Here is a 23,149-nt window from a genome sequence, read left to right as displayed (position 1 = left end):
TTTTTCATGAAAAAAAAAAAAAAATCTGTTTTTGAGACAGTCTGGCTGGTCTAGAACTCACTACGTAAGCCAGGCTGCCTTGAACTCAGAGCCTGTCTGTGGCTTCTGAGTTCTGAGGTGGTTACCACACCTTGCCTTTTTTCCTAAAGAAAAGAAACAAGAACCTCAGCTTTTGGGCCTGAGGAGTTCAGACCCAAGTTCAGTTCCCAGCCTACATCAGGGCACTCACAACTTCCCGTAACTCCAGAACTAGAGGATGCAGTACCTCTTCTGGCCTCCATAGGCATGGACAAATATTCGCATACATACACAAAAATCACTAAAAATGAGTATTTATGTAGTCAAGGAAATAACCTGAACTTGTGGTCTTCCTGTCTTTACCTCCCCAATACTAGGATTAGGGTATGTGCCCATACTCGGTGCTGGAAATCAGACTCAGGGTCTCCATGCATAACAAGCAAGCATGAAAATAACCTAGGCATGTTCCCAGCTCCCAGCACTGTTTACAGCCATGTAAATCCCACATTTGGCCAAGAGCATCATGAGTTTGAGGCCAAATTAGGTGCGCGGCAAAAATAACTTAAAAAAAAAAAAGCACAGGTCAAAGCTCACCTGCTTCACCTCCTATAAACAGACACAGAAGGATCAATGCCACTTAACAGTTTTTAATTTGCTTTTCAGGTGGTTCACAGAACCAGTACACTCAGGGTTTGATCAGATATTGCAACGTAAGAATCTCCCAATACTGACTAGGATTCCAGTTCATTGTATACATTCTCACTGCTTTCCTCAGAGAATGAAGTGACGTTTTATTGACAGTGATTAGCAGTAGTAAGGCTACCTGATAGAATTGGCAATCCACTGACCTGCTTCCCCTCCACTTCGGAGTGTCACAGGAAGGGTTGGAAGTGGTTCTCTTCTGAAGCTTTCCTGGGCAAGTCTTTTGTTTGTAGCACCCTGAGTTAGGGAAACAGCTCAGACTCATGTAATTGGACAGATCTGACTTTTAGTGGCTTACATTGAAACTCATTGGCTTAGCCAAAGCAGAAGACACTTCAGTGGAGCACTCCACAAAGAATGCTGTAAGACTCAGGCTAAATCTTGACCAAAAACTAGTAAACTGACAACAAAGATTTTCCCTCTCAACTCCAATAGGAAATTCTTAACACGTAGGAACTACTCCTGTTTTGATAAAGGATAATGGATAAGGCAGGAACATAATAGCAGGACAGGAAGCGCCGATATCAAGTCTGGCCACTTAGAAAGGTCTCACTGTTACTTCCCTGTGCCATGGGGCGAAATGCCTCTTCATTCTTCATAGCTACACTGGGGAAATGGAAAGGCCTGGCAGAAGATGTGGTGGCACCTAGGCAAGGCCCTAAGTCTCCTTAAGGACTGTGTGTGGCCTCTGAAACTCCAAGAGTCAGTCACTTAAGTCACATCTGCCATGGCTCTCGACCAGATGTTACTCCCCTAGCTTGGGTAGTAAACAGCTGTTTTCACCTCTGTGGCCTGAGTCGCTGATGTTAGAAATCTAGAAGTTCCTACCCAGGAGAACTCCTTGCAGTGTTCCATCTCTTTGAGTCACAGCATCTGTGAGATGAGGTCTCATCTTTTTCTAGTTCACACACAGGTACCATTCCTTCAGAGTACAGAAACATGGAGATTACAGCCCACGGCACAGTAAGGGTCAGAGGAAATACACACACAGAATACACGGGGAGAGAACCTATGTTGGCTTTCCATTATAGATTCCGTTAGTCATTCCAGTGAAGTAGACATTGATGGCCATCTCTGCAGCCCAGTTAGAGGACTCAGCTCTAGTGCACACACACAAAGGCATATTCCCAGTACATGCATGTAAACAGGACATCTAGACAATCCCAGGTGACACAGCTGCGCCAAGTGCTTTACAGCTGAGAGGATGATGTGCAGTGGCTGGAGTCTCGGAGGGACAGTGGTGCTGTCTCTCCAAAAGTTCTCTTGAGGTATTACTTCATGTTACAAACGGCAACTTCACAGCAGAGCTTCAGTCTTCTACCCTTACCCCAAGGATTCACACAGCCATTTCACGGCTCATGAGTCAGTGCACAGGGGAATGGAATTACAAAAAGTGACATAATTGAAAACCCACGGAATAACAGTTTTATCATGTTTCTTCAGGGATGACTTGTAGACACAAAGGCCAAACCTATATCACATAAACTAAAACTCCATTTTCACATGGACAAGAACCCCAAAACCCCTCAGCTCCAAATCATGATATTCTGGCCATTAAGGCATTATCCTCCACACAATGTGTTTCTACTGCAAGCCTGAGGGAAAAGCACACCAAGGGTTAGACATTGTCTCCTGGAGAGATGCCAGAGGGATGAGGATGTGACTGTGAACTTCAAGCGACCCTGACGTTAGATGGTTCTATTTCCTAGTTACTGGCTCCTGCTTTCCCTCTACAAATCTTAGAAACACGGACAAGCTCTTCAAGCTTCTAACTTGACTAAAAGTGCTTTCTTCTCCCTGAGGCAGTGACAGAGCCCTAGAGACAATGTTTCCAGATTAGGTTCCCCTACTCTTGACCAAGTGTGTGGTCACCTGCTCCCCTCAACTTTCCAAGGCACACCCCCGACTGCTCTCCCTGTTCTCTGACCATCCATTCCCTTCTCTGTGCTCTAGATAAATAAAGCCAGTAGACATGCCCAATGGTTGAAGTCGCCCCACAGCTCTACATGAGCCAGGGCTCTTGTCGGTGGCAGCACTGTCCTAATGATGTTGGGAACGCAGCCAGGCACAGCATCACAGCGGCCCCTCTTCCCTCAGCAAGGCTCTCGATTCTTTCCTGAGTCGTTTCCGTAGGAGTAGTAGTTCAGATGTACACCATCTTTAATTCTGTAGTGTTTGTAATGCCAGGGGGAGTCCGGTCACACACGTGTGCCACGCATCCCTCCCTGTGCGTCATGTTTCACTCTCATAACTCTGCTCACCGGGACTTTTCTATGGCTGGGTTTCTCTCTTCTGGTCTGCTTTTCACTGTCTAGAAGCAGCACCACTTAATGGCATTTAAAGTCCTTGGTCATTTATAAACATCTGAAACAAGGAAACTTCACTGCTAACAATGTCTCCAGAAGATGTTCCCAAGTCTGCAATGTGTCTCCTAAGTGTAACAAACCACAATCCTGCAAGAACTGTGTCTGGAAATTTGCCTCAGTGAAGAACATGACTGAGTCCTACAAGTCTAAACAAATGCAACCTCGTTCCTAAGTGTTTTCCTTTACCCTCGGAACGCACAGGGTGGTGCTTTTCCTCCCCTGCCCTCAACCCCAGGCATCACAAGTGACCATCTCCCCACACAGGAGAGTTAGTGATGCTTCTGCTCGGCCAGCGCTACCTGGAGCTCAGCATAGAGCCGAACTCTGACCATCAGAAGGAAAGGGAGCTCTCTCACAGTGCCAGGGGGAAACCTGGACCGTTTACATAAGGTGAAATAGCATGATTTGAAAAAGCCATAGTAACAGGAAGTGGGGCAGCACACTGAGGCATCGCGACTAGGTCAGAGCACATGTTTAGCTCCCAAACTACCAAGTGCTGATGTAGCAAAGGCAGAAAGTCATAGTGCTGGGAAAGCAGGTGACCAGAACTCCTAGTGCAGAAAGAAGCCTGTCAGGTACAGCTGTGGGAGCAGGCAGAACTGTACCCCACCTCAGCATGCCCTCAGCTGGGCACTCTAACAACTGCTGTGTCGGGGATCACGACCTGGCCGAGTCAGTCACAGCTTCACAATGAAGACATCGCCAAGATGGGATGAGCCTAGCTCCCATTCCACTGCTCCCTCAGCTCAGGCCTCCTCTGACCCAACCCCTGAGGCTGGGCTATTTCCTGATCTACTCCAAAACTCAAGCCAAGGACTTTTTAGATATGCCAGAGGAAGCACTGGGACATGGGATCTTTGGTGGCTGTGCACATGACTCAGATGGATATTATTCACACACACCATAAAGGAAGCAAACATCACTGCCATGAAACCAGGACATGAGATGCTCTACAGTGTAGAGAAGATTCCTCTAGTACGCAGAGGGCTACAAGGCTACATAATGGCAAGATATGGTGCAGGGCCAGGTACATAGCTATCCCAGTTCCTGGATGCAGCCATGCTCTCCACTGTCCTCCACCCAGGCTAGCAGCCAGCAGGAAGCACACGAGGGTGCTCCCTCCCGGCCCTGCTGGCTCCTCGGCACCTCTGTCCTAGGTGGTGCTGTTGCTGGTGATAGCCTCTCTCCTTGGCACAGATGGGTAAGCTGCTATCAGAGCTCAAAGAGAGGGTTGTACTTCCTAATCTCCTGGAGAAGTTTCTCTCTGTCCTGGTGGGCGCTGGCCAGTGCTTGTTTGGTGTCCATAAGTTCTTGCTGTAGGGTAGGCAAGTCTTTCTCCTGGAAGATAAGTAGTTCACAATTAGGGAACATAGCAATACCCCTGCAACCACCACCACTAATGAGGCTGGGGAGGGAGAATTCAACAGAAGCCCTGGGGCAATGACTGAAACTCCCTCTGCGGAGCTCATCAGTTACAGGCATAGGAAGAGCTGCGGCCACACCCACCAGCTCCTGTCTACAGCCTCTATCCTCTCTTCCAGAAGCTCCTGCTGGTGACTGGAGGCCACACCACCAGCTGCACACAACAGTGACCTTTTAGACATGTGAGTTTTATTGCTTCCACAATTACAACTCTCTAGAGCCCTAGAGGTTTATGGGAAGATTAGGTCAGGTCCTCACCTGCAGTCCCAAATCCTGTCCTGTGGGCACCAGGAGTACCTGTTCTTGTGGGAGCTGCTGCTTCTCAGGTATTTCATCCAGTGGTCTGTCCTGAGCAGGCGCTGGAGAAATAACCATGTTAAGTGACAAATAGGTGCCAATAGCCGACAGTTCCTACCTGTCAACTAGACTGACTTATCAGAGAAAGGGGCAGAGCAGAGAAGCCAAGAAAACTAACTCACCACCAAGGTGAAAGACACCTTCGTCACTCCGTCTCAGCACAAGATGCTCCACTGCCAAAGTGATGGGAACAGGGCCAGGGGACGTTGGATAGATGGGAGGGATATCATCCTGAAGGACAGAGGGGAACCATGTGACCTACCTGATGTAGGTAGGTCTTCTATCTATCTGTTGTTTCATTGGTTAATTAATAAAGAAAACTGCTTGGCCTGATAGGTCAGAACTGGGATAGGCGGAGTAGACAGAACAGAATGCTGGGAAGAAGGGAAGTGAGGTAGACACTATAGCTCTCCTCTCCAAGATGGACGCAGGTTAAGATCCTTCCCGGTAAGCCACCACCTCATGGTGCTACAAAGATTAATAAATATGGGTTAAAGCAAGATGTGAGAATTGGCCAATAAGAGGCTGAAACTAATGGGCCAGGCAGTGTTTAAAAGAATACAATTTGTGTGTTGTTATTTCGGGTGTAAAGCTAGCCATGTGGCGGGAGGGAAGCAGCCCGCAGCTCCTTCTACACCTACCCACCCAGCTCAAGGGAATATACCCATGCCTCTACCATCCAACTCAGGACAGTTTGACGTCACTGATTCTCCAGATACTCTTCTGTTTTTAATCACATTTATTATTTATACGTGTGTCTCTGTGTATGTATGTCTGTGTATGCATTTCAGGGCTCTCATGTGGAGATCAAAGGACAATTTGTGGGAGTAGGTTCACATGGTAATGTGAGTCCCAGGGATTGAACCTGGGTCCTCAGGCTTGGCTGCAAGTGCTTTTAGCCACTGACCCATCCTGCAAGCTCACTCACACATTCCTGTGAGGTGCAAGAGGCAGAGCAAAGCCCCAGCTGTCCTACAGACGGCAAGACTGAGAGTCACACCACCAGTCCTAGAGACGGTGAGACTGAGAGTCACACCACCAGTCCTAGAGATGGCGAGACTGAGAGTCACACCACCAGTCCTAGAGATGGCGAGACTGAGAGTCACACCACCAGTCCTAGAGATGGCGAGACTGAGAGTCACACCACCAGTCCTAGAGATGGCGAGACTGAGAGTCACACCACCAGTCCTAGAGATGGCGAGACTGAGAGTCACACCACCAGTCCTAGAGATGGCGAGACTGAGAGTCACACCACCAGTCCTAGAGATGGCGAGACTGAGAGTCACACCACCAGTCCTAGAGATGGCGAGACTGAGAGTCACACCACCAGTCCTAGAGATGGCGAGACTGAGAGTCACACCACCAGTCCTAGAGATGGCGAGACTGAGAGTCACACCACCAGTCCTAGAGATGGCGAGACTGAGAGTCACACCACCAGTCCTAGAGATGGCGAGACTGAGAGTCACACCACCAGTCCTAGAGATGGCGAGACTGAGAGTCACACCACCAGTCCTAGAGATGGCGAGACTGAGAGTCACACCACCAGTCCTAGAGATGGCGAGACTGGGAGTCACACCACCAGTCCTAGAGATGGCAAGACTGAGAGTCACACCACCAGTCCTAGAGACGGCGAGACTGGGAGTCACACCACCAGGAGCTTGACATGGGTTACATGACAAAAACAGGATTAGGATAACAAATGGCCTGGGCTTTGTGAGTGTGTGTGCGTGTGTTCATATTCATATGTGTTCGCATGCATGTTCACATGTGTGCATGTGGAGGCCAAGACATCTTACCTCAATCATGCTCCTCCTTTTTTTTAAGGTTCACTTTGTGTATAAATATTTTACATTCATGTATGTATATGTACCATGCGAATGCCTGTCAGAAGATGAAGTCAGATTCCCTAAAATTGGAGTAACAGATGGTGTGAACCACCAGGTGGATCTGGAAAGAACCCTCAGGTCCTCTGCGAGAGCAGGAAGCACTTTTAGTCACTGAGCTGCCACTCCAGCCCTCTCTCAACACTATTTTTGAGATGGTTTCTCACTGAACCTGAAGCTCACTGGTTAGCAAGACTCGGAAAGTTCTTGTCTTTTTAACTTATGAGAAGCAATCTAAACTCGGGTCCTTACACTTAAGCAGCAGACGCTTTACCATCTTCCTACCCCCATTTAGGCCTGGACCTGTGCTGCCCATCCCCGCCCCTTCATTCACTCGGTGACAGAACTGTGAGGCGACAGGAAAGGCACTGCCACTACAGAGTCCAGGGCAAACACCAAGGTCCCTCTCACCTTGAGGGTAACACTGGAGTTCAGGAGCTCAAGCTGCATCGGGACTACCACTGGGACGTCCTCATCCTCCAAGAAAGGCCCCAGACCATTAAGCACTGAGGTGAACAGCTCCAGGTCACAGCCCCGAAGTAAGAACCGCAGGAAGCCATTTTGTGTGGCCAATGGGGAATGAACAGAGGCACCAGGCCCCACCTCAAAGCGCAGGCCCACAGCAGGCCTGATGCGGCCAGTCTTCCGATTTGAGGACTCCTGGAAGCTCGTGCCTTTGAGAAGAGAGTTGAGGAAACACATTAATACAGAGACTAGTGTAAGCACTCCCCTATGCCTAGCACACACAACCCTATGCCAACATAGCAGAACCATCCTACCTCACAGGCGTGAACTAAGCCACAGAGAGTAACTAGCCCAAAGTCACACAGCTGCATACAGCAGAGGTGAGGTCTGCAGTCAGGCAGTCTGAGTCGGGCTTTTTGTTAGAATGCCCCTCAAGGGACAGGGGCAGTAAAAGGCCTTGCCTGAATTTGAGACACTGGGCTAACGGTGCAGGGAAAGTACTGAACATAAGGCCTACAACCTCAAACAAAGCATCTCCTTCTCTAGATGTGGCCTTCACATTTGTCACTCATCCATGCTAAGCCCTCCACAGCGCCACAGAGAACCATCTGGAGTTTCCCTGAGGCGAGAACCGTGTACTCGGAATGACTGTGGGAAGCAACTACCCAGAGAAGCTGGAACACCCCGCTTTAGTGATCTAGAATCGCTACCCAGAGAAGCTGGAGCACCCCACTTTAGTGATCTAGAATCGCTACCCAGAGAAGCTGGAGCACCCCACTTTAGTGGTCTAGAATCGCTACCCAGAGAAGCTGGAGCACCCTGCTTTAGTGGTCTAGAATCACTACCCAGAGAAGCTGGCGCACCCTGCTTTAGTGGTCTAGAATCGCTACCTAGGGACATAGAACCTAGGGAGCATGTGTGCTCCTTGAGACAGTGACACAAGGTGGAGCGGTGGCACAAACAAGTGAGCTCAGGAGGCACAGGGAGAAGACGAGGAGTTCAAGGCCAGCCTGGAACACACAGCTGAACTGCAAGTCATCACAGGCTACATAAATGAGACCAGTCTATAAACAAGCAAGCAAGCAGCAAAACTGGACGATCCGCATGCCTATTCAGGATAGACTGGAGAAGTGATTAAGTAATATGTGACAGGCATGGGTAATTATGACTACACAACTATACACTTGAGACAAAAGAATTTTATGCTATTCAAATTCTACCTTAAAACCTGGGGCGGGGGGGGCGGGCAGACTACAAGGCAGAATATGTAAAAATGAACTGCTCTAACTCAAGAGCCTGGAGCGCCGAGCAGAACAGGCCTGAGTCAGGCGTGTGGTTGTGACAACAGTCCTAGCCCTGGGGAAGCTCAAGATCATCCTCAGACACATGCCAGCTCCTAGTCCAGCCTGGGCTGCATGAAACCCACACTCAAAGAGGGGCTGGAGAGGCGGCTCAGTGGTTAGCAGTACTAGCTGCTCTTGCAGAGGACCCACAGGTCCCAGTCCCAACATGGGGACTCACAAACATCTGTTGTTCCAGTTCCAGGGGATTAAAACCCTCTTCTGGCCTATGCAGGCTCAAAGCATGAACCTGGCGTACACACACCTATTCAAGCAAGACATGAAAAATAAACTCAGTCTTTAAGATTTGTTAATGAAGACTGGCATCGTGGCACACCTTTAATCCTAGCACTCGGGAGGCAGAGGCAGGCGGATCTCTGTGAGTTCGAGGCCAGCCTGGTCTACAAGAGCTTGTTCCAGGACAGGCACCAAAGCTACAGAGAAACCCTGTCTCGAAAAACCAAAAAAAAAAGAGAAAAAAAAAAGACTCCACTGCAGCGCTGTTATTTTATGTGTACTTTTTAAATATTCTTTGGTATCTACTTAAAATATTAAAAAATATTAAACAAAGCCTATAACATAAGCCAGATTTTCCCTGCCATCTGATGAACATGAGTAAATGAAGTTCCCACCAGACAGAGCTTTTGGTTGGCAGTCACAAGACAAAAGAGAGGACACTCTTCCTGTTTAATCCCAGTGGGGCCTGCGGTGAGGACGGACACTGCCCAGTGAGTATGAAGCCTGGAAAGAGGCCAGGAGGCCTCCTCTGTTAGCCAGGGACTCACTGGAGAATCCCCCGCAGCTGCCAGACAAAAGAGCCAAGAGCTCGGCACTAAAAGAGCCTCCCTTACAGCATTCTGAGTGCCAACTAGCCTCGCCCGCCTCAGGAAATCCCACCACTCTTCTGGAATGGTCATCATCTGTACCTGGGCACTGTCCATGGAGAAACTGCCAGAGGCCCACAGTGCCCAGCTGCTGCAGGGCCAGTTCTTCGGCTTGCAAGGCTACTGTCAGGTCCTCACCCCGAACTTCAATCCCAAATGACACTTCATTCACCTTCAGTACCAAAACTGACACCTGTCAAAAGAGAGTCTCTTAGTTTTGATTCCCAACTTGGTGCCTGTCCCAGAGCCTCCCCCTGCACAGAAGAAAGCATGGCAGCTGACCGAGTGAAGGACGAGGTCACCACTGGCTGACACCGAGCTGTTGGTCTCTGGCAACCCCTGGCCACAGTTATCCAGAACAGGGCTCCCTTGAACACCAGTGTCATCCAAGACACTTGTCACAGATGCTGGTGGGACAGACTCCAGACCAGACTCTGCATGAAGAAGGTAATGAAAGAGGTCAAGGGTCAGAAAGGTCAGCAACAACTGCGAGAACAAAAGCACTGGGCACTTGAGAACAAGAGAGCTGATGAACTTAAGGACGGACCCTTCTTAAAGTGTGATGCGGGGTTCCATCAAATCTAACACAACTGTAAACAGAAGCACCCACTGGTGGTCAGAGAGTCAGCACACAGGATAGACATACAAAGAACAATATCTGTACTTAAAATTACTTAAAGAAAATTCCACACTACACACACTAAAACCTAGAGTCTTGCACACATTCACAGAGAGACAAGCCAGCAGAGCACGGAAGCCTAGAACCTAGGGAGGATCGCAGGTTGGAGGCCAACCTGGTCTATATAGCGAGACCTGGAATTAAAAGGCCAAAACCAACTGAAGAGACCTCGGTGGTTAACAGCACGGATTGCTCTTGCAGAAGACCCAGTCCTGTTCCCAGTGGCTCCCAACTATCTGTAACTCAGCTCCAGGGGCTTCTGAGGCCACATATGCTCTTGTGCACATACCCACTCAGACACATAATTAAAAACAAATAAACATCTTTTTAAAAAGCCAAAACCATCCCCTCCCTCCCAGAAAAAGAAAGAACAAGTGTCGGCAAGAATGTGGAGAAGAGCAGGGCATAACCACTGGGCAGGGCAGGTGAGAGAACTGTCACCACACAAACACACCAGCCATCTGTCGCTCTCCAGTGTGGGGCTCTGAGGCAGAGCCCATGCTCAGCGTGCTGACAGCCTCATTCACCAAACACAGTAACTCTAATAGTATTGATAAGAAAGACATAAATATGTTCTTCAAATATTCTGAAGGAATCATTGAATAAGTTGCTATTTTGATAAGCTAAGAGTGTGTGACTTCCAAAAATGGTAAGTTTAATTCCTAAAAGTTAATCATTGTATGAAGATGAAGAGATTGCTCAGTGGTGAGAGCACAAGTGTTCTTACTGAGGACCAGGGTTTAATTCCCAGCACCAGATGTGGTGGCTCACATCTGTAACTCCAGTTCCAAGGGATCTGATGCCTTCTTCTGGCCTCTATGGCACTGCACACATATGTGCACAGAGGCAAAACACTCATATATATATATTAGTTAGATATATAATTATAGATAAATATATGTAATTAAAAGATTTAAATTAATCGTTATATCCTTAAACAAAAAGCTTCAGGTTATTTTCCAACAATAAAATACACAAGCAAGGGTTGAGCAAATGGCTCAGAGGGTGAGAGCACTAGTTGCTCTTGTAAAAAATCCAAGTTCAATTCCCAGCACCCACACAGTTCACAACAGTCCATGATTCTAAATCCAGCAGATCCAGCATACTCCACTGGCCTTCAAGGGCACCAGGCACACACAAAGTATACTTACATACATTCAGACTAAACATACACAAATAAATATAAAAATTAATATAAATAACATAATAAAGTAAGTCTTTCAAAAAGTTAAAAAAAAAAAAAAAAACCACCTAGGCAAAACAAAGCCCAGACAGCAAGCACGTGCCACTAGTAACAGATACAAACCAACTCTGATCAGCGAACCTTGTGGCTCTAGACAAGAACTCCTTTGACTTGAGTATTTTCCTGTAATAAATGTTAAGTATTAAGCAATAACCTGTAAGAGATGGAAGTGAAGGCACATGCTTGTAATCCCAGCGCTTAGAGGAGTCAGGAAAACAGGGAGCTTAAGGCTAGCCTGGGTTACATGAGACCACCGCCACCCCCCAAAAAAGAACTAAACATAAAAATAACTGGGAGATGTGGAAATAAAGGCAGAAAAACGTATATCCTGAATATTCTCTTTTGTTTTGGTTCGGAAGGACATTTGACCCTCTCTCGGCTGCACTTGATTCCTGCTGGTGTGGGTGTCAGCGAGAGGGCAGGCACACTCTCTGGGTGAAGGCGACTTTCTCCAACGTACCGGACTCCAGGAGCATCACAAAACTGTCGCTGCCATCGCTGTCTACTGAGATCCGGTCTTCAGGGCCACTGCTGTCCACCGAGACACCGTCAAACGACTGCTGAGAGACGGTCCTCTTCATGGAGAAGAAACGGAGCCGCGCAGCACCTCCACTCACTGGGGCTGCCACCCCATCATCTGTCTTGGCCACGGCTTCCCTACGTTTAAAAATAAAACCACCAGTTAAGCTTTGAGGACCGTTTGTTCCCTTTCTACTCTCCCAGCCTCAGTCTAATACATTTCCCTAGCGCAGACGGTTAACATGAAGACACACTTGCTGTCTGAGCTTTGAACTACTTGAACAGCTAATAACATTAAATCTCAAGGCTGGCTATTCAGGGTCATCCCATTCACAGAAGAGGCCAACTACCTACTGCCCTGGTGATTAGGAGTGGTGCCAAAGCACCTGCATGCACTTCCCAGTCTCGTTCTTATGGATTTGTGCATGTGGGGACACACACATGTGCGCGCGCAGAGACATGTGGTTTCTGAGGTGTCCAGAGGAGGGTGTCAGGTTCCCAGAGCTGAGTTACAGAAAGAGCCGTGAGCCTTCTAGTCCTGCAAGAGCAGCAAGAGCTCTGAAAGGCTGAGCATCTCCGCAGCCCCACTCACAAGTCTCGACTCAATTGCTCTGGAGAGACAAGAGTGCAGGGGGTAAGCTAACGAAAGGACACCCCGTCCTCAGAAGAAAGACTGGTAAGCAGGCAAGTCCTATGGGACTGAGCCACACACACTCTAAGGGCCAGAGGAGAAATGATCAAGAATGGAGTCTTAGGAAAAGGCATTTTCTTCCTTTGGTTCTGACATCAAAGTCTTACCCTGTAGCCCTAACTGGCCTGGACCATGGACTCCCGAGTTCCAGGCTCTAAGTCTGTGCCACCATGCTAGGTTCAAGAGGCAGCCCTGAAGTGTATCCATGAAGAACTGGGGAAGAGCTGAAGCAGACAGAAGAAAAGGGCACAAGTCAAAGGGCAAAACTGCACACAAGGGAGGGCATGAGCAGCTCTGCCCGGCTCCACTCAGGTGCAGTGAGGCTGGAGAGGAAAGGAGATAATGAGGCGGAAGGCTGAAGAGACAGCTTAAAGATCTTCCAACTCTCAGAGGTGCGGCAACAGCTAAAGGGGGTATGAGGAAACCCCAAGTCCTCTAATGTCCACTAGTGTGTCTCATGTGACCACACAGACTGCATCCAGACCATTAAAAAAAGCTTTTGTTAAAGTTGTTTTGTGTGTGTGTGTGTTTTTTTTTTTAACTTGGTGGATGGGTGCCCTTTTGAGACCATGTCTCAAACTCATGGCAATTTTCTAGACTTCCAAAATTCTGGGATTACAGAAGTGAGAGGCTGTAAAAAAAATCTTAAAGATGGGGCTTGAGAGACAGTTTGGTGGTTAAGAGCACTAGCTGCTCTTCCAGAGGACCTGGGCTCAGTTCCTAGCACCCACAAGGCAGCTCACAGCCGCCTGCAGCTCTGGGTTTGAAGGATCTAACACGTTCTTCCAGACTCTTGAGATGCTATGCTCACATGGTTCACAGACACAAATGCAGGCAAAATACTCAATACTAAAATAACACAAGATAAATATTTAAAAAGTAAAAAGAAAAGAAACTCCCTGGGAGGCCAGGTGTATAATATTGTGTTAAACTAGGTAAAGGCGTGTTACATTTGTTTATGCTGCATTTGTTTAACTATGTAAAGATGTGTTCCTGTTTCACTTTGTCTGCCTAACGAACCTGACTGGTCTAACAGAGACAAAAAGTAGGAGGAGGAATCTAGACTCAGGAAGTACCAAGGAGAGAACAAAAAGAAAGAGAAGCTGGGGCCAGTCAGCCAGACACAGAGCAAGCAGGAACAGACAGAGAGGCAAAAAGCTCCAATACAAAACACAGATGAAGAGAAGCAGGTTAAGCCTAAGGCAGGGCTGAGCACCCATAACTAAGAATCAGTCTCCATGTCATGACTTGAGAGCTGGCTGGTGGCCTAAGAGAAGACCTGTGACAGCCTGGAGAGGGCAGATGTAGAGACGGCCACAGTGAAGACATCAGGACATGTTCCCCATTCTCTCCTCTCTCACCCCTCTCCCACCTCCCTGACCCATCTCCATCCTGAGAATCCTGAAAAGCTTGGCTTTCAGCCTTTATTCCCCCCCACTCAGGAGTTACATGGCATCTGCTCTCTTTGACACTGGTCTTTCATTAACTACTGAGAGCTCACGTTCCTCCCAAGTTTTTGCCTTGCTGAGCTGTTTCCTAAGAAATGAGGCCTGGTATCAGCGTGTCCCACAGGACTACAGTAATTCAGTAGGTAAATACCACACTAAAGGCAGAGCCCAGGACACAGGAACTTCAGGCTAGTGTTACTGCACACTCATTCCTTTCGTAAATGTATGTGCTTATGTGTATTCACATGTGCATGTGTGTTCACAGATGCATGTGGAGGCCAAGGGTCAACATCAGCGGTCTTCCTCAATGCTTCAACACATTATATTTTCAGACAGGTCTCTCCGTCAACCTGGAGCTCCCTAACCTGTTTCTACACGGTAGCCAGCAAGCCCAAGGGGTCCTCCTGTCTCCTCCTCACTAGCTTTAAGATTACAGACAGATGCCTAGCTTTCTTTTATGTTGGTGCTGGGTATACTAACTAAGCCATCTCCCCAGCCCGCCAAGGACCCCTGGGAAGTTTCCTCCCCTTCTTCTATGGCTGACTGCCCTAGCAGGCACTATACACACAGGCATTACATAGAGACCCACTTAGGACAATTCATACAGAAAAAACTCCAAGGAGCTGGGGAGATGGTTCCTCAGCTAAAGCATCTGCCATGCAAGTATGAGGACCAGAGTTCAGATCCCTAGAACCCACAAAATGCCAATGGACACGGCATCCCACCTGTAACTCAAGTTTTGGAAGGCAGAGACAGGTAAGCGAGCCAGCTAGACTGGATGTACAGGTGAGTTCTGGGTCTGACCAAGAGATCTTGCCTCAATGAGTAAGGTGGAAGAAGGATCCAGAATGATTTGCAACATCAACCTTGGACCTCCACACATGCACACCCACAAAGAAATGGGAAAAGAGGGCCTGGAGGGCTGGCTCTGTGGTTAGGAGCGCTGGCTGAGTTCAATTCCCAGAATCCCCATGGTGGCCCACACCCGTCTGTAACCCCAATCCCGGAGGATTTGTGCTTGTGAATACATATAAGCACATACATTTACGAAAGGAATGAGTGTGCAGTAACACTAGCCTGAAGTTCCTGTGTCCTGGGCTCTGCCTTTAGTGTGGTATTTACCTACTGAATTCCTGTTGGCCTCCTTGGGCACTGCACTTCTATGCAGACAAAACGTCCATACACAAAACAATCAGAAAGGGCAAAAGCTCTAATTCCCTGACTGTAATGCCATGGTCTGTGAGCCACCAAACGTCCCAGAAGAGACTTCAGCATACCACATATCTTTCTTTTTTCCTTTGGTTTCTCTGGGTTTCTCTGTCCTGGAACTCGATCTGTAGACCAGGCTGGCTTTGAACTCATAAGAGATTCACCTGCCTCTGCTTCCAAGTGCTGGGATTAAAGGGATGCACCACCATGCCTGGCTCTTCCGTTTCCAACCTTTGGACTATTCCTTTCTGCATTTTCTTCCACCCTGTCATACCCACAGTGCTGCACACAGGACCAACACACAATAAGAGCTCAACACTACTCTCCTTCTCCGCAGCTCCAGCAGAGGCCAGTACAGCACTGCCACACAGAGAAAGGCAAAGGCTCAGCTCTTTTGCTCTTTTGAGAGAGTACGACCTCTCTCAAGCATCAGTCTCCTCAGCTGTAAGTGAGAAACACAAAGTTCTGCAGCTACTTTACTGGGCTGTTATGGGGATCAATTAAAGAGATTACAAGATAACCCACTGCAATGGCTATTACACCAGCGTGATATGCAGCGGCACACACCTGTCACATCTTGAGATGCCAAGTCTCAAGAAGATGGGGCCAGACTCAAAGTTATATAAAAATCTGTTTCAGTACTACTAAAAATTTTGTTGCTGGGGGGGTGGGAGTTCATTCCAAACGAGCCAGGGATATATAGTAAGACATGGTCCTGTCTCAAAACACAAGCAAACACAGTACTTGGGCTAGGAATGTGCCTCAACACTAACAGCACTTGGTTTCCTTAGCAACAGCAGGACAGCATACAGATGCCAGGTCCTGTTACTCTGATACCACCCAGTCTATGCATCCTGAAAGGCTACAAATGCTGACTTGAAGCCTGCCTATTCAACCTGCCCTTTTCCCTCCTTGGTAATTTAGTTTTTGTAATTTTTTTTTCTCGAGACAAGGTTTCTTTGTGTAACAGCCTTGGATGTCCTGGAAATGGCTTTTTTAGACCAGGCTGGCCTCAAATTCACAGAGATCCGGCTTAAAGGTGTATGCCACGACCACCCAGTCTATAATTTGATTTATGTTCATTGGTGGTTTTCCTGCACTTACATCTGTATGAGGGTGTCTGAATCCCTGGAACTGGAGTTACAGACAGATGTGAACTGCCAGGTGGGTACTAGGAATTGAACCCAGGTCCTCTGGAAAAGCAGCCGGTGCTCTTAACCACTGAGCCATCTCTCCAGTCCCCACCAGCCATTCTTTCTCTAAGAGTGCACATAGCATGTAGCCTTGAGCCCAGTGGTCAGAACTGGAGGAGGAAGTAGAGAAGCTGAGAGAAGCTGAGGACCACTTACTTGGTGGGAGGCAGGGACAGCATCCTGTGCATCGTGGAGGTCATGCGATCTCTGCCCAAACTGAAGGCGTCCCTAGTCAGGGACACAGCTTCCTTGGTGAGGTCCATGGTGGCATGGAGCGCCTCCTTTGTGGCATCCTTGGTCATGTGAATAGCACTGGACAAGTCGCCCTCAATGTTCCTCAAGGGCACGGACTCCCCTTGTCCATTCACAGCAGCAGCCCTGTCAGCTGGGGACATCGACGCAGCTGCTGAGCTGGCAGTCTGAGCTCTGCTCAGCTTCTTGGCCTGCAGAGACTCAACTGCCTCATGGCTTTTCCCTGTTGGCTGTTGAGCAAGGGGACCAGAGTCCTGGAGTGCTCCATCATCATGCAGCCTTTCCTGGGGTGCACCCAGGTTTTCAGCACTGCTGACCTGCAGGACTTTCTCAGGGCTCACTGGGCCCTGGTCTGAGGAGGCACCAGACTTCAGCTCCCGGTCCTCTGACTGAGACAGCTCTGAGTCTATGAGGCTGGTGGTATCCGAGCCTGCAGAGTCAGCATCAGCAGTCCCAGGGGCAGGAGGCATGAGGAGAGCCACCTCAGCACTGGGAAAGAGGACACCAATGCAAGCTGTCTGGTCCTGCAGGGGAGACCCAGTCATGGCCTCTGTATCCTTGGTCAGCTGCTCCTGAAGCCCCTGAAGCACCTCCTTGAGGCGAAGCAGAGCCAAGTACTGGTAGTGGTCGAGCCTCACTCGGACGTGGGCAGGGGAGTGTACTAGCATATGAACATTCGCCACACCCTCCAGCTCCGCCACATGCCCTTTGTAGTCCACACCGGCATCACCTTCCCTCAGAACCTCTGGGGTTTCCGTCAATCCTGACAGGCTTTTTAAGTCTCGTTCAGTCTTCGACCTCTGATGGGACACAGACTCAGGAGCTAGAGCTTCAGACCGCACAGGACTGCCAAAGCTGGCTGACGGTTTTAGCCTCCCCTCTGAGGCCAAAAGGAGCCGCCGTGCCTGGGCTTGCTGCCAACGGAGAGGAAGGCAGGCCCAAATGGACAAGGGGAAAGGGGCCACAAAATTCAAGGTATGGCCTTTGAAGTTCTCTGTGCCTTCAAAGTCCAAGGAGATCTGGGTGAAGTGCAGAGACCAAAGATCCTGAGAGGCCGCAGGCCTCTGAGGAGGGAGGGAGCTAGGCTGAGCTGGGAGGGAATCCATCTGGAAAGCATGGTGCAGGAAGAGCATGTGCAGAAGGCTGAAGCCCCCTGGGACCTTAGGGAAGTGACTGGAACTAGAACGAAAGAACTCGGCAGCAGCAAAACCCCGGAAGAGACTCTGGAGGTCCGGACAGCTACAGTGCGGGGCATGCCGGGTGTTGGTGGCAACCGTGCTGGACGCAGAGAAGACAAGTGCTTGGGGACGGTGCAGTTGTGCCTGCTCTCTCCTCTCCAGCGGGAAGCTCACCTTCAGAGAGAACATGGAACACGATTAAGGCATCCAAGCAGACATGTGGGCATCTGCAGCTGACTTTTCATCAGCTGGACACAGCAGGACTACAGCTCAGAGCCTTGAAGAAACGGAGCTGTGTCTACCAACATTGCCGAAGTCCAGCTCTGTTCCTACCTTCATCCCGAATGCATCCACTCGAATGTCCAAGTGCTCATCTTTTTGCCTTGAATCTTCCAGTTTATAGATAGCTTTGAACTGCTCCAAGCTGCGGTATAAATCTAGACAGAAGAGGTTTCCCCACAGCAAGCTGACGGGATCCACAGTAAATGTCAGACCATTTAGCTGGATGTAGAGATTAGGACAAGGGACTGGAAGCAGAGAACACAAAGATGGTCATCTACAGTGCTGCGGCTGGACTCCCCGCCAGCTGCGGTCTCTCACACCAGCACAGACACCCCCAGTCCCCACCAGCTGCGGTCTCTCACACCAGCACAGACACCCCCAGTCCCCACCAGCTGCGGTCTCTCACACCAGCACAGACACCCCCAGTCCCCACCAGCTGCGGTCTCTCACACCAGCACAGACACCCCCAGTCCCCACCAGCTGCGGTCTCTCACACCAGCACAGACACCCCCAGTCCCCGCCAGCTGCGGTCTCTCACACCAGCACAGACACCCCCAGTCCCCACCAGCTGCGGTCTCTCTCACACCAGCACAGACACCCCCAGTCCCCACCAGCTGCGGTCTCTCTCACACCAGCACAGACACACCCTTGCACGCCATGAGCTTGACCTCAACCTCACTGTGCAGCCATGGATGACCTGCTACCTCCACCTCCCAGAGCTCTTAGATTACAGCTGTGCATCTCCACCATCAGTCTGTGTGGCACTGGTGAGGAAGCACAGGGCTCTGCGTGCTGGGCAAGAACTCTATCAGCGGCTGAGCCACAGCCCTAGCCCCAGGCAGACACATGACATTCTGAACCACGCATGAGACTGGACTGTGGTCTCAAAGCTGACAACGCTTACCTGGAAGCTCCTGGTTATCTGGGAAGTAATACTCTGTGAACTGCACATGGATAGCAGCCACCTGAGTCGGGAGGTGGTGGCGTTTGCGGCTGCAGGAGAGCAGAGTGGATGGCTTCTTACTTGGCTGTCCGGCTGTGGAAACCTGAGTGACCACAAATCACTGTGAGCCCATGTCAGAGCCCCAGACACAACTGTTTCCTAACAAACATGTGCCTCTGCCATACCCCACGCCTTCTCTGGGGCGCACAGAGCTTTCCGCACGTCCCGCCTGTTCTGCTCCATCCCCAAGTTGCTGTTCAGTTTGGTTTGAGGGATGGGTCCCACATAGTCTCAAAGTGGCAATGTAGCAGAGGATGGTTTTGAACTCTTGCCTTTACCTCCAAAGTGCTAGGATTTTAGCACTTCAACCAGTCCAAGTTCGTTTTCAGCAGGAGGTTATAACAGCATTCTGAGAACACCCCAAGGTCTTTTCTCAGAGATCATGCTCAACAGAAATTAACCAAACTATCCATCTACTCAGAAGTGAGACCATCAGGCCCTGGCTTCCATACCTGGGTCCAAGCTGTTCCTAAACTATCTCATACCCGCTGATGTCTTCCTGTGTCCTCACCTGGTGGATGTCCAGGTCATCCACTCGTACAACCAGGCAGCTAGAGCGTAAGCGATTCCACGCTGGAGGGCCAAAGGCAGCCTGCCAGCCCTGAGAAGGGCTTTTGTCAAGAGGGCTCTTTCCTGGACTAGAGAAAGAATCTAAATAAAAATGAAAAGGAAAAAAGAAATAGATACATTCCTTATTCATTATGAATAAAATTTAGAAATTTTTATTTATTTATTTATTAAAGATTTCTGCCTCTTCCCCGCCACCTTCAATGGAAGAATGGATGAAGAAAGTATGGAATATATACATATTAGAGTACTACTCAGCAGTAAAAAACAAAGACTTCTTGAATTTTGCATGCAAATGGATGGAAATAGAAAACACTATCCTGAGTGAGGTAAGCCAGACCTAAAATTTAGAAATTAAAAACCCAAGATCACTAGTAGCATGAAGCAGAAAGAGAGCTCTACACTGGGGGCAGCTTGGTAACAATCTCCATGAGTTCAAGACAACGCCACTGACAGATGAGTGCCCGGGAACTGCAGCTGCCGCTGCTCACAGGAAGCTCCACACTGGCATCGCACTGCGAGATGCAGCTGGGTGAACAGATCCTCCACTGCTTCATCTCCACCAGCTATCCATAGCAAAGATCAAAAGGCTGAACAACTAGAACCCCCCCAGGGCCTTAAAACTACCTGCTTTCTTCCGGAAGGCAGAGTCTACAGCCAGATGCCAGGGCGGCTTCAGACTGCTCTCCTCATACCACTTCTCCATCTTACTCTGGAACTCCGTCACCAGTTTCTGGGCCCAGTGGCCTCGGGTCTCCATGGCCTCACAGTGACGCACCCAATGTTTACAGCTGTCACCTGTGGGGTAAAGAAGAAAAGATCTGAACCCAGTATCATAGACCAGTGTGCCAATGTTTTCCCCTGTCAGGGCTGTCAGAGTTCAGATTAGATCCCAACCCCAACCCAGAGTTTCTTGGGATAAGAGACAAATGCCACTGGGTGCACCCATATGTGAGTCTCCCTCCACAAGGGTCTCAAAACTATTTCTGACTATGAACTACTAGACGAGCTTTAAAGCGAATGATCTTGAGGGCCTCTAGTCATCACCAACAGCAGAAGACCACACAGGCTGCAGATGCTCACAGGGAGACACTCCAGCAGGGTACCACACAGGCTGCAGATGCTCACAGGGAGACACTCCAGCAGGGTACCACACAGGCTGCAGATGCTCACATGGAGACACTCCAGCAGGGTACCACACAGGCTGCAGATGCTCACAGGGAGACACTCCAGCAGGGTACCACACAGGCAGATGCTCACAGGGAGACACTCCAGCAGGGTACCACACAGGCTGTAGATGCTCACAGGGAGACACTCCAGCAGGCCTCTGAGCATATGTAGCCATATCCAGCACCCTTCTGCTGGCTGGTCAGGGATGAATCCAGAAATCCCCTCTCAATTATCTGGGGCCATGCTAGAACACGTTACACTTCTCTAACCTGCCCAGTGGAAGGGGTAGTAGTCAAATGCCATCTTGCGGAAGGTAAGCTGCATGGCACCACCCGTGAGTCTGTTTGCAGAGACACCTATGGAAGAAAGATGCAAGTGAATAGCATGGAGGAGCAAAGCAACCTGCGCATTCCACTGCTGCACCCCAATGCTCTTGGTGAGAGCAACCAGTGGTCCTAACTAATGGGCCCAGATCCGTGCTGTATATACTAAAAAGAATATACAAAGATTCCTTTGTTCAATTAATGGAAAAGAAACAATAATTGTCTTAAATTAGCTGATATTAGTATTAGCATAAGATATTAGATATTAGTATTTAAAATTTAAGACTATAATTACTGATAACATTGTGGGGGGTCTTTGTTGTGTTTTTTTAGGTAAGGTCTCATCAAATTCAAGCTAGTCTCAAATTTACTCATCATAGCTGCTAGGACTGGAATACATACACCCACAGGTATTCTTTAGATTTGGGGAAAGGAGGACTGAAATACGGACACCCACAGGTATTCTTTTGATTTGAAGAAAAGATAGTCTTCCCTCCCCCCCCTTTTTTTTTTCAAGACAGGGTTTCTCTGTGTAGCTCTGGCTGTCCTAGGACTCACTCTTAGACTAGGCTGGTCTCAAACTCACAGAGATCTGCCTGTCTCTGCCTCCCGTGTGCTGGGACTAAAGGCGTGCGCCTCCACTGCCCAGCATCATTCTGAATAAATACAAATACACGTGGGACACGACCTTAAGCAGGCTACTAACATAATATAACCTTGCTACACATATAAATACAATATATATAATTGGAGAGGGATTGAGACATGGTATCACTATGTAGCCCTGGCTGTCCTAGAACTCTCTATGCAGACCAGAATGGCCTTGCACTCACAGAGATCTGCCCGCCTCTGCCTCCAGGGTACTGGGATCCAAGCTGTGCACTACCATATCTGACTATCACAACATTAATATGAAAATGACTTAATACTCTGAACATTCTGGCTCCAGGTAGCGCTGTTAATTTAGCATACATACGAGGTCTGGGCTCAATCCTCAGCTCCAGAAAAGAAGAGAGAATCCTGAGAACTCTGAGTTTCCTATATTGAATTTACTTTTCCTAAAATCCCCCAGCAGTGGTTCTCAACCTCTGACAAACACCAGCACTTCTCAGGGAACTGGGGAAACAGGTTTATGCTGGCTGAGCTCGATCGATCCCTGAAGATCCGCACAGTGTGGTGCGATAAGGCCCTGCCATGTGCACGCTGCGACAGGTAGCTCCAGCTACCCCAAAGTCTGGAGAGCACGGCCACAGGCAACACAGAGCTACCCCAGGAGGGCTGGGCTCTGCCCAAGACAGTGCTGGGCGCCAGCTGGGCGCAGGCTGCATGGGTACCTGGCTCCCGGGACGGGCTGTCGTCACAGATGTGCAGGTCCAGGCGGGAGATGAGGAGATGGTAGGAAGATTCCTTCACGTCGAACCTCTCGAAGTACTGGCTGAGGCGGCTGCTGCTACTGTTGCTATTGCTGTTGCCCTGGCTCCCACTGAATGCCTGGGCCCAGGTCTGCTGGGCACTGGGAGCAGGTGGAGTGAGCTACATGTGATGGAGAGAAAAACATCAGGAACTGAGGAGGTGGCTGGGTGGTTGAGAGCCCTGGCTGCTCTTCCACTGGACCCAGGTTCAGTTCCCAGCACCCACATGACAGCTCACAACTGTCTGTAACTCCAGTCCCAGGGCTTCAAATACCCTCACACAGGCATACATGCAGGCAAAACACCAAGGCACATAAAATGAAAATAAATTATATATTTAAAAGACAGACAGACATCAAGTCCATGCTCTGAGAGGCTTTTTCTGCTGCTTCCTGAAGCTTAAGTCCACATGAATAAAACCACAATTTAACAGCACCCCTTCTGTCTCCTAACTGCTGCCCAGTCTCTCACTCAGCACTACCCAAGGACGCAACCCAGTCTAGCAGCCGTCCCAGGGTATCCTCGGGTTGAGCTGCTGCTGTG

General features: G+C 49.2%; 1 protein-coding gene across 1 annotated transcript in view; it reads right to left on the bottom strand.

Annotated features, from left to right (window-relative positions):
- Positions 1 to 649: 649 nt before the first annotated feature.
- Bltp3a (bridge-like lipid transfer protein family member 3A) overlaps positions 650 to 23,149 on the bottom strand; it is a 54,340-nt gene continuing 31,840 nt past the window's right edge. Inside the window, exons 8-21 of the mRNA XM_050141174.1 lie at positions 22,529 to 22,727; positions 21,141 to 21,227; positions 20,329 to 20,499; positions 19,646 to 19,785; positions 19,036 to 19,177; positions 18,183 to 18,376; positions 16,576 to 18,023; positions 11,820 to 12,016; positions 9,720 to 9,871; positions 9,480 to 9,630; positions 7,160 to 7,422; positions 4,988 to 5,096; positions 4,767 to 4,867; positions 650 to 4,424 (exon numbers count right to left, since the gene is read on the bottom strand). Of these exons, the coding sequence (XP_049997131.1) occupies positions 4,299 to 4,424; positions 4,767 to 4,867; positions 4,988 to 5,096; positions 7,160 to 7,422; positions 9,480 to 9,630; positions 9,720 to 9,871; positions 11,820 to 12,016; positions 16,576 to 18,023; positions 18,183 to 18,376; positions 19,036 to 19,177; positions 19,646 to 19,785; positions 20,329 to 20,499; positions 21,141 to 21,227; positions 22,529 to 22,727 (3,480 nt within the window). The 3' untranslated portion in view covers positions 650 to 4,298. The remainder of the gene's footprint in view (positions 4,425 to 4,766; positions 4,868 to 4,987; positions 5,097 to 7,159; positions 7,423 to 9,479; positions 9,631 to 9,719; positions 9,872 to 11,819; positions 12,017 to 16,575; positions 18,024 to 18,182; positions 18,377 to 19,035; positions 19,178 to 19,645; positions 19,786 to 20,328; positions 20,500 to 21,140; positions 21,228 to 22,528; positions 22,728 to 23,149) is intronic.

The sequence above is a fragment of the Alexandromys fortis genome, unplaced genomic scaffold (genome assembly GCF_014885135.2).
Source record: "Alexandromys fortis isolate MF-2015 unplaced genomic scaffold, M_Fortis_MF-2015_v1.1 scaffold_9, whole genome shotgun sequence".
NCBI lineage: Eukaryota > Metazoa > Chordata > Mammalia > Rodentia > Cricetidae > Alexandromys > Alexandromys fortis.
Note: the sequence above shows the minus strand (reverse complement) of the source record. Positions and strands in the feature narration are given on the sequence as shown.